Here is an 11253-nt window from a genome sequence, read left to right on the forward strand (position 1 = left end):
TAGTGGCGGGTGCCTGTAATCCCAGCTACTCGGGAGGCTGAGACAGGAGAATCACTTGAACCTAGCAGGCGGAGGTTGCAAAGAGCCAAGATTGTGCCATTGCACTCCAGCCTGGGCAACAAGAGCAAGACTCTGTCTCAAAATAAAAAAAAAGAGATATGTAAATGTCAAGTTTTTGGCATAACATGATTTAAAAAAAAAAAAAAAAGCAATTAAATGTGATTGTGAGGAGAGAAAGGCAGTTATATAATTGTGAGTAATAAGCTCCTATGCTACAGACGTTGATTGAGCTCAGCCCTAGGCATGTGCCAGGACTGAGCCAAGTTATCACTTAACATATTTATTTCATGTAATCCTCACAACATTCCCTTGAGTTTGAACTCTTTTTTTTTTTTCTGAGACAGTCTCACTCTGTCGGCCAGGGTGGAGTACAGTGGTATGATCTCAGTTTACTGCAACCTCCAACTCCCGAGTTCAAGCGATTCTCGTGCCTCAGCCATCTGAGTAGCTGGGATTACAGATATGCACCACCACTCCCAACTAATTTTTCTATTTTTAGTAGAGATGGGGTTTTGCTACATTGGCCAGACTGGTCTCGAACTCCTGGCTTCAAGTGATCTGCCTGCGTTGGCCTCCCAGAGTACTGGGATTATAGGCATGAGCCACTGCACCCGGCCAATTTTTTATCTCCATTTTATAGCTGAAGAAACTAAGGCTCAGTGATTTGCCCCAGATAGCACAGCCAGAGTGGGTGCTCAATGGTTACTGCAGTGGCTGAGCTCAGAGGCTCAAGCTTACATCTATAATCCCAGCACTTTGGGACATCAAGGCAGGCAGATTGCTCAGCCCAGGAGTTCAAGACCAGCCTGAGCAACATGGTGAAACCCCATCTCTCCTAAAAATCAAAAAAGCCAGGAGTGGTGGCGCAAGCATGTAGTCTTAGCTGCTTGGGAGGCCGAGGTAGGAGGATCAGCTTGAGCCCGAGGAGGTCAAGGCTACAGTGAATCATGGTCACACCACTGCACTCCAGCTTGGGTGGCAGAGCAAGACCCTGTCTCAAAAAAAAAAAGTAATTAAAAAAACATGTTAAAAGAATTTAAAAAATAGCACAAGAATGAATAGTTCTCCCCTGAATGTGAGATGTTAATCAATTGTTTGATATGCCCTCACCTCTCTAATTCTTCTAGTGTTTGCAGTGAAGCTCTTGCCTATTTCATCACCGTGAATTCTGAAAGCCATCGGGAGGCCTGGACAAGTCTCCTGTTGTTACTTCTAACCAAAACTCTCAAAATAAATGATGAAAAGGTATGAACAAGTAAACTCTGACATTTCCACTAGGACATAAAGTTTGGGTTGGCTTTTCATTCAAGAGTTTGCAGTAACTGTTTTCTCAGTTCTCCCAAGGATGGTTACATGACTAGCACCATTCTAGATGCATTGGAGAGAAATTAATTCATTACAGAAAATGGGTGCCACAGGATATTAGGGCTTTTTCCCTGGAAGAACCCTAGTTGAAAAGGCTGAAATTTAGACCTCATGTGTTGCTGTTAGGAATGGTATGGTGATTTTCAGTGCAGGAAGAGGGTTAAGATTGTGAAGTACTGGTTTTGACCTAGGAACCTGCTTTACAAAATAAAAGAGCTGTTGACTTTTGGCAACAGGACTATCCAAATTTAATTAAAGTTAAATATAACTGAAAGAAGCTTTAATTTGCAAGGTTTTCTTTCAACTTTTTTTTTTTTTTTGAGACAGTCTTGCTTTGTCAAACAGGCCGGAATGCAGTGGCGTGATCTAGCTCACTGCAACCTCTGCCTCCCAGGCTCAAGCCATCCTCCCACCTCAGCCTCCTGAGTAGCTGGGACCACAGACACATGCCACCACGCCCGGCTAAGTTTTTGTATTTTTGGTAGAGACGGGTTTTCACCATTTTGCCCAGGCTGGTCTCAAATTCCTGAGCTCAAGCGATCCACCTGCCTCGGCCTCCCCAGGTGCTGGGATTACAGACGTGAGTCACTGCGCCCGGCCCCAACTTTCTAATAGCAAGCAAAGCACCAATATTGTAATAAGTTTCAGGGTGAGATTAACACTTCTGAAAAACTGGTGGCCCCCGGAAAAACTGTCTAATTTTATCTGTTTCTCTCCCACCTCAAGTTCAAAGCACATGCTTCAATGTACTACCCCTACTTGTGTGAAATTATGCAGTTTGACTTGATCCCCGAGCTCCGAGCAGTTCTGCGGAAGTTCTTCCTACGGATAGGTGTTGTGTATAAGATATGGATTCCAGAAGAGCCATCACAGGTACCAGCAGCACTGTCACCAGTGTGGTAGCCCTGGCCGCCCCGGCCACTGCTGCAGCTCTGCAGAATGTTCAGCATGCCATCTCTGACTGGCACATCTCGTGAAGGGTCATAGAAACAAGGAGTTGGCATCTTGGATCTCAGAATGACCTGGATACGGATGGCCTCTACGCTGCTCCATCACAGTCCCCAACTAAGGCTTATGGTATTTCATTAAACCGTTGCATACCCAGTTAGCACAGTAGGTGGGGAGTCTGCTTCATCTCTATCATTCCATTTTTCTGATTAAACTGTCAAATCTGTCATTGCATATGCCATCATTTTCTAGCAAAATCCCATGATTGGCCATAAACGTTTCGTAAGAAGAAGTCACTCTCCTTGAAAATACTGAACATAGCTGTATAGGTTTGTGATTATTAGAGAGTATGTTAATAAAACTTCTTGTAACGGCTGCCACCTAAAATATGCTGGGTTTTCTGTTGTTGTTTTGAGTGTGTTAGAGAAATTTGAGTGTTTTTGTCAGTTATGAGTCAGCCATAATTAGATTAGTTTAGGGACAGGTTGGGATTAGAGAAGAGTTTTTTGTGTGTGTGTTTTGTTAATGTCTGAGTGATTTTAAAAGTATTTTACAAAAAGATATTGAAAATTTGGTTGAAGTTTAGTAATTAAGTTAGAATTAAGAGTTTTGCGAGGTTAAAAAAATGTGCCTCGTGGATCTCCCTGTTTTAGTAACATGGGGACAAAAAGTCTACAGGAAAAAGTGAACAATTTAATGAAGATGATTATTAGCCTTCCTTGAAGTATTTGTGGATGGGTGTTAAATTAAAATTTCCAGAATACACTGTCCATCTCACACACTCTGAAATCTAATATATGAAGTAGTAATGAAAATGAAGTAGTAATTTAACCAGAGTTCATTTATCCTTGAATAAACCTTTTTATTTTTACCTCAGAAAAGTGAGTATACTGGCGGTTAGTGTCACTGCTTTGCACAGTCCCCATTAGACCCTCCAGAGAGGGACAGTAACTGTGCATAAGAAGCCGCTCCCATGAGCCTCCTTGGCCTCATGTCATGGGTGGAACTGGAGCTGTGTCGGGGCCAGCACAGCTGAACTGTGACAATGGCAGGAGGTAGCATGTGCCCAGCACTTCCATTAATCTGAGCCTAGGAGTTGAATTCTTCGGCAAAGTTAGATTCTGAGGTCCTTATTATGTTAATGATGGTGCAATACTCTCACCTGCAGTAGAACTGAGTTCTGATGTAGCTTGTGTAAAAGCGGGCAGTACACAAGTACGACCCGAACCTGCGAACAGTATACATGGATGCTCACCCATGAGAAGGAGCACACACGCCTCATTCTCTGCCCTCACCCACTGCTCACCTAGAGCATCGCTGAGCGTTAGACAAAGTGTTACACGGAGTGATTAAAACATTCAGACGTCTACCTACGCTCTTTAGTCCTGTAAATTGGGTTGTATTGATGTCAACTCTGGTGCCTTAGAAGTTAGTAGTTTGGGAACCTATCTGTAAAATTGGATGTTTTTTCTTTGTAGAGAAGGATTTCTGGTGCTTTTGCTTACTAAGAGACCGATATTCTTAAGTTGTTTTCTTGTTTTAATAGCCTTGAGAAATGTTTGGTTTTTGGCCAGCAGAATTCTTATCTACTTTTTTCTTTCCCAAAAAGTGTTTTTTAATTTCTCTACCAAAGAAAAAATGAACAAGTTTAGGTTTTTACATGACGTACATACATTAGATAAAAGGAGCTATATAATTTAGCAGGAAAGGACTACGGGAGAATACTTTATTGTGAGTGGAAAATGTTGGCACATTTGACTGGCTTGCCCTGGAATCCACTGCACTGTGAAACCTACGCTCCCTGGTATCATAGCACATTGCCACCTCAACAAGTCAGTTGCCTCCATTGATATTTGTACTAAAGGTATACATGGGGAACACGTGTTCATTCATTAAGTTTATCTTGCATGCAGCTATATCCCTGATTGGTTATTTTCCTTTCCTTCTGAGGTTCTCATGTCATTTTCTTCATTGAATGTGACTAAAATCTTTCCGGTGTCTTCCTGCCCTCTCTTTAATTTTGCCTCTTGCAGGGTAGCAGATGTGTCAGTGCATTTTATTACTTGCTGAAGACATTCCGGCTTAAATTTCTTATTAGTTTAGTATTTTAAAAGAATTAATTTTCTGAATGAGGCATTTGAATTGTACCAGCAATGGACTTTTAAAAAACTGGATGTAAAACCATTCAGGGTAATTTTTCTTATCAGCGGACAGTGACGAACAGAGGAAATCCCTTACCTCCAATAATAAGCCATTCAGCCTAAATTCATTTTTATGAGTAAATCTATTCTTTCTCATGGTAAATGTGGCCTGTGCCACTCAAACACTAGTGAAAGGGTATGTACAACTGCAACATCAGGCCAGAACACCATTTATTTATCCGAGTAATGTAGGAGAGTGAAACATTTTCCAAGGCCTTATTTCTTTTTCAGAATGCTTTAAGTGTTGATTATATGTGCTAGGTCTCTCGAGAAGTTTTTATTTGTTACAATACTGCTGCTTTGAGCAATTTTGTTTCTCTTCATTGTCTGTTAGGGAAATCACCAGCTTTGGCATCTTAACAACAAACAGTGGATGGGTAATTTTTATTTCTGATACGCATCTTTAGAGTCAAATATATCTTTTCCTTGTACTCCTTATGTACAACCAAAGAACATACATTATGAAAATTGTATTATAATATCTGGAAACACAACATTTTCCTCTGACAGATGACTTTTGTACAAAATGAGAAAAAAAAAAACCCTGTACTTTTTTTTGTTGTTCTTTTGTGATTAAGGGTATATACATTTAGTAGTCTTTGTTATTAAAGGAACCTGCTGATAAGTACAAGTATGACCATCTCATTCAGATGTTTGTTGTTATGATGCAAATGGATATTGGTTTCAATAGAAGCTGGATCCTTAATACTGCATTTTCCAAATTTTGTTTTAATATTTTTGTTAAAGTAGACATAGCTGAACTCACATGAAATCTTGGAATTTTGTTATCAGCAGCTTTGTAGTTCGGGAAACAAAGAAACCAAAGCTGAGTATTTTAAGGAATGAACATACCTGGAAATCCTTGCTCTCAAAACAAAACAATGTAATCTATCAAAGGTGTTGTTTTACTCAGTGTTCTAATTTTTAAAAAATTTTATCTGCATATTTGCATCAAATATTTATGTGCAAAATGTATGTTTTACCTCCTTAAAATGCCTAAAAGTTAGTTAATAGTTACTTTGGTTTAATCTATACACAATGATTAAGTGCATTTAATATTGGTAATTTAATGAAAACCATTCCTTGCCCAATGGATGTATACATTTTTGAAAGAATAAGCAGAATTATATAATATGAAATGCTATGTAAAGTTTTCTATGTAAAAATATTATGTATAATACTATTAAAATATCCCATGCTTTGATCAGGTGGTAAATCAATAAAAATTTAAAAAGTATAGCTGTTTCTAATGTAGTAATTTTAAAAACATGTATCAAGCCATAGTTTTGGATCAGTTTATGTCCCTCACCAATCAAAGGGGGAAAATTCCAGTCATGAGAAGATTCTTTTTTTTTTTTTTTTTTTTTTGAGACGGAGTCTCACGCTGTTGCCCAGGCTGGAGTGCAGTGGCGCGATCTCGGCTCACTGCAGGCTCCGCCTCTTGGGTTCACGCCATTCTCCTGCCTCAGCCTCCTGAGTAGCTAGGACTACAGGCGCCCGCCACCGCGCCCGGCTAATTTTTTGTATTTTTAGTAGAGACGGGGTTTCACTGTGGTCTCTATCTCCTGACCTTGTGATCCGCCCGCCTCGGCCTCCCAAAGTGCTGGGATTACAGGCTTGAGCCACCGCGCCCGGCCGAGAAGATTCTTTATATACTTCTTGAATCTATTAACTTTGTTTGTTGTTGCTAGTTACAAAATTTAATTGTAAGGATCAAGCAGTAGCTATTGGTTGAACAAGTACACACTGACAGCTTTGAAACGTTCAGATGCTAATTTATTTATTTATTTATTTTGGGGACAGGGTCTTGCCCTGTAGCCCAGGCTGAGAGCAGTGGTACAATCACAGCTCACTGCAGCCTTGACCTTCTGGGCTCAAGTAATCCTCCCACCTCAGCTTCCTGATTAGCCGGAACTACAGGGCCAGTAGTGAGACACCTTGCCCGGCTAATTTTTGTATTTTTTTGTAGAGATGGGGTTTCACCATGTTGCCCAGGCTGGTCTTGAATTCCTGACCTCAGCGATCCTCCCATCTTGGCCTCCCAAAGTGCTGAAATTACAGGCGTGAGTACCACGCCAGCTGAGATGCCAATTTTTAAGTCAGTGTGACAAATACTAATCAGATTCTCATACCAGTGTTTAGGATCTACATAAATTTGATTCGGGACATAGTTCCATACACAAGAGTAAGAGACTAACAGTATAATTCCCCAATAATTAAACTAAAGGTATAATTTTCCAAATCACTTATAGTAACACAATAAATTCTAACTTTTTTAAAAAATAGAGATGGGGTCTCTCACTATGTTGGCCAACTTGGTCTTCAGCTCCTGGGCTCAAGTGATCCTCCCACCTCAACCTACCAATGTATTGGGATTACAGGCGTAAGCCACTACATCCAGCCAATTCTAATTTTTTAAGTCTAGGGTCTGGCATGGTGGGAGGATTGCTAGAAGCCAGGAGTTTGAGACCAGTCTGGGGAATGTAGTGAGACCCTACCTTTACAAATAATAATAATAATAATAGCCAAGCATGGTGGCACATGCCTGTAGTCCCAGCTACCCAGGAGACTGAGGTGGGAGGATTGCTTGAGCCCAGGAGGTCGAGGCTGCAGTGAGCTGTATTTGTGCTACTGCACTCCAGCGTGGGTGACAGACAGCCTGTCTCAAAAACACAGAAACTAAAAAAACTTCTGGCCACAAAGCAAAAAGTTGCATAGCCACGGCAAAGATTTAGTTGGTTATAAAGTTGTGGTATTGCCAATTTAAGCTAATACTTCGTTTTGGAGGTTTTATACACAGTATTTTTGTTAGGGATCACAATTCTGCAACCTCTGCTCCAAAAAGAATAGAATGAGTGTTCTTAAAGGGAGCTTAACTTCTGAACTCTTAATGATTCATATCTGTGCATAGAATCTGTGATCCCACATCCCAGGTGGAAAGCAAGCAATCTTTCCACCTCAGCCTCCCAAAATGCTAGGATTACAGGCAAATGCCACCATGCCCAGCTAGGTTTTTGCTGAGGTAACAACCTCTTATCTCTTGTCCCTCCCTCCACCACAAAAACCACAAACAAAAAACACTTTTTTTTTTTTTTTTTTTTTTTTGAGACGGAGTCTCGCTCTGTCGCCCAGGCTGGAGTGCAATGGCCGGATCTCAGCTCACTACAAGCTCCGCCTCCCGGGTTTACGCCATTCTCCTGCCTCAGCCTCCCGAGTAGCTGGGACTACAGGCGCTCGCCACCTCGCCTGGCTAGTTTTTTGTATTTTTTAGTAGAGAGGGGGTTTCACCGTGTTAGCCAGGATGGTCTCGATCTCCTGACCTCGTGATCCGCCCGTCTCGGCCTCCCAAAATGCTGGGATTACAGGCTTGAGCCACCGCGCCCGGCCCAAAAAACACTTCTAACAGCTTCCTTCTTCATGGCTGTCTTTGGCAATGTTTCCATTTTTTTTTTTTTAAGAGACGTGATCTTGCTTTGTCACCCAGGCTGGGATGAGTGGCCTCATTGCAGCTGACTGCAGCCTCAATTTCTCGTGCCCAAGCCATCCGAAGTTCTTTGTTCTATTACGTGGACAGACACAAAGGGCACGGCATTTATTAAGTTCTGTTAAAGTCTTCTCTGCCTCTCTCGTGTCTGTATTTATGTGGCCCATATCTTCTATGTGGTTGAGTTGTTCCCCTTGTTTATCCAGTATTGTGATGATCTTGATTCCTGCATATTGAGACTCAATGGCTAAACTGAGGATTCTCCTTGTACTTTCTAGAGACTCAGCAGCAACTTGGTGAAGCCTCAGATGAATTCTCTTTTGATTCAGGATCTTGCTGTGGCTCCCCCAGGCTGGAGTGCAGTGGCAGTGGCACCATCATAGCTTACTGCAGCCTCAAATTCTTGGGCTCAAGCAATCTTCCTGCCTCAGCCTCCCCAGTAGCTGGGACTACAGGCACACCTCACTATGCCCAGCTAATTTTAAAAAATTTATTGTACAATGTACAGGGTCTTGCTACATTGTCCCGGCTGGTCTCGAACTCCTAGGCCCAAGTGATCTTCCCACTTCAGCCTCCTAAAGTTCTGGAATTTACAGGTGTGAGCCACTGGGCTCAGCTCTGAATTTCTTCTAATGACAGATTATCCATGATGAATCAAAACTATCAGGCATGGGCCAGGTGCGGTAGCTTACACCTGTAATCCTAGCACTTTGGGAGGCTGAGGCAGGCAGATCACTAGAGGTCAAGAGTTCATAACCAGCCTGACCAACGTGGCAAAACCTGTCTCGACTAAAAAATACAAAAATTAGCTGGACACGGTGACACACACCTGTAGTCCCAGCTACTTGGAAGGCTAAGGAACAAGAATCACTTGAACCTGGGAGGCCGAGGTTGCAGTGAGCTGAGATCACACCACTGCACTCCAGCCTGGGCAACAGAGCAAGACTCCTCAAAAAAAAAAAAATTACTTGGCTAATTTTTGTATTTTTAGTAGAGACTGGGTTTCACCATGTTGGCCAGGCTGGTCTCAAACTCCTGACCTCAGGTGATCTGCCCGCCTCTGCCTCCCAAAGTGCTGGGATTACAGGCATGAGACACTGTGCCCAGCCTCTGAAGACCCACTTCTGCCTACCTGTCACAGGCAGAAAGCAGCCCTAGGTTCCTGCTGCCCTCTGAGAGAGTCCTGGAAGGTACTCTGTCCTTGACCTTTGGGCCACATTCCATGGACTCCTGGTAAAGTCTCACTTCTCCCTTCCCTTCCACCAAAAGAGGAAAGAAGGAGAACTTAATGGCTGGGCACAGTAGCTCATGCCTATAATCCCAACACTTTGGGAGGCTAAGGCAGGAGGATCACTTGAGGCCAGAAGTTTGAGACCAGCCTGGGAAACAGTGAGACCCCATCTGTCCCCCTCCCCATCTCCCCACCAATGAACTTTCTCCTGCTAGCTTTCCATATTGATCATTTTTTGACTCTTGCTATTTCAACCATTCTTCAGCCTTTAACTCTCACAATAACCTGCATAAAGTAGGTACTATTATCATCATCACCAACACCCCTCCTTTTTATAGAGAGGTACGGGCTCAGAGAGGTTGACGAACTTGACTTAGGCCACTCAGCTGGATTCGAAGCCCGGCAGCCTGGCTCTAGAGCCTGCCTCTTAAACACTGCTTAGATCTAGCCTGGTACCATGCTTCACACCTGTAACCCCAGCTCTCTGGGAAGCCAAGGCAGGCAGATTGCTTCAGCCCAAGAGTTTGAGACCAGCCTGGGCAACACAGTGACACTTTGTCTCTATTTATTTATTTTTTATTTATTTATATATTTTTTGAGATGGAGTCTGGCTCTCTCGCCCAGGCTGGAGTGCAGTAGTGCAATCTTGGCTTACTGCAACCTTGGCCTCCCAGGTTCAAGCAATTGTTGTGCCTCAGCCTCCTGAGTAGCTGGGACTACAGGTGCGTGTCACTATGCCCAGCTAATTTTTGTAGTTTTAGTAGAGATGGGATTGCGCCATGTTGACCAGGCTGGTCTCGAACTCCTGACCTCAGGTGATCTACCCACCTTGGCCTCCTAAAGTGCTGGGATTATAGGAGTGAGCCACCACATTCAGCCTTGTCTCTATTTAAATAAATAAATAAATAAATAAATAAATAACTGCCCTGCTCCACTTCCAATGTATTTCTTCCACTTCAACCTTGATGCTCTTTTCAGTCTTGCCCTGGAGAGGAAGGGCTGCTCTGATGTGCTGGAGAGCAGATGGACAGTGGTAGATAACATGGGGCCCTGGCTCCTGTGTACAGAGAACACACTTAGCACAGGACTAACATTTGCAGGCTCTAGGGCAGAAATACAAATGTCAGCTCAGATGCTCTGAGGGTCAACGTTTTAAAGCTCTATGTAAAGCTTTTGAATAAGACATTCTGTCTTCCTTCCTTTATAAATGTACCTTTGAAAAGATCTGGAAGAGCAGGTCAAAGATGGAATTCTCAGGCTCCTCAGAGCTCCACACCAGAAAGCAGCAGCACCGGGTGGCTGGCCCAAGACCAGCACCTTGCTCTCTCCACCTCAGGCTTCACCCTGCACAAGGCTTTGCATGTGTGCATGAATGCCCAGCCCTGTCCAAACCCCCTGCAAACCCCTTTTTGACCCAAGTCACCCTTCCAGCATGCGAGTGCTCACAAGCTGCTGTGCAGCCCGCCTCTGAAGAAGTGACCCAGGCAAGGGTCTCCACAGGCCAGGGGCCTATGGGTCGGGAATTCCAGGGCCCTGTGCAACAGCAGCGTGGTCTCAAAGGGAGTGGCATGTGTTCTAGATGTGCACACCCATTCGGCTCACAGACAGGAGGGAGCAGCTGGAGGAGGGCCAGGATGAAGCCCTCTAAAGCAGGGGCATGGCAAAGGTCTGCAGGCTTGCCCAGGTCTAAGGCAGGTCTAAAAATCCCACTTCAAGAGATGGAAAAAATATAATTTCCCATCAAGAAGCGTGAAAAATACACTTTTAGGTCAGGCATGGTGCCTCACACCTGTAATCCCAGCACTTTGGGAGGCAGAGGCGGGTGGATCACCTGAGCAAAGGAGTTCAAGACCAGCTTGACCAACATGGTGAAACCCCGTCTCTACTAAAAGTACAAAAATTAGCTGGGTGTGGTGGTACATGCCTGTAGTCCCAACTATTTAGGAGGCTGAGGCAGGAGAATT

The 11253-nt window shown here is 43.4% G+C and overlaps 1 protein-coding gene across 4 annotated transcripts in view; it reads left to right on the forward strand.

Moving 5' to 3' along the window:
- ARFGEF2 (ARF guanine nucleotide exchange factor 2) overlaps nt 1-5809 on the forward strand; it is a 114678-nt gene extending 108869 nt beyond the window's left edge. For all 4 annotated transcript variants that reach the window (XM_005569307.5, XM_045363090.3, XM_005569308.5 and 1 more), the window contains 2 exons: nt 1188-1305; nt 2152-5809. In XM_005569307.5, coding sequence (XP_005569364.3) covers nt 1188-1305; nt 2152-2328 — 295 coding nt within the window. In that variant the 3' untranslated portion in view covers nt 2329-5809. The remainder of the gene's footprint in view (nt 1-1187; nt 1306-2151) is intronic.
- Nucleotides 5810-11253: the final 5444 nt, after the last annotated feature.

Source organism: Macaca fascicularis, chromosome 10 (genome assembly GCF_037993035.2).
Source record: "Macaca fascicularis isolate 582-1 chromosome 10, T2T-MFA8v1.1".
Lineage (NCBI taxonomy): Eukaryota > Metazoa > Chordata > Mammalia > Primates > Cercopithecidae > Macaca > Macaca fascicularis.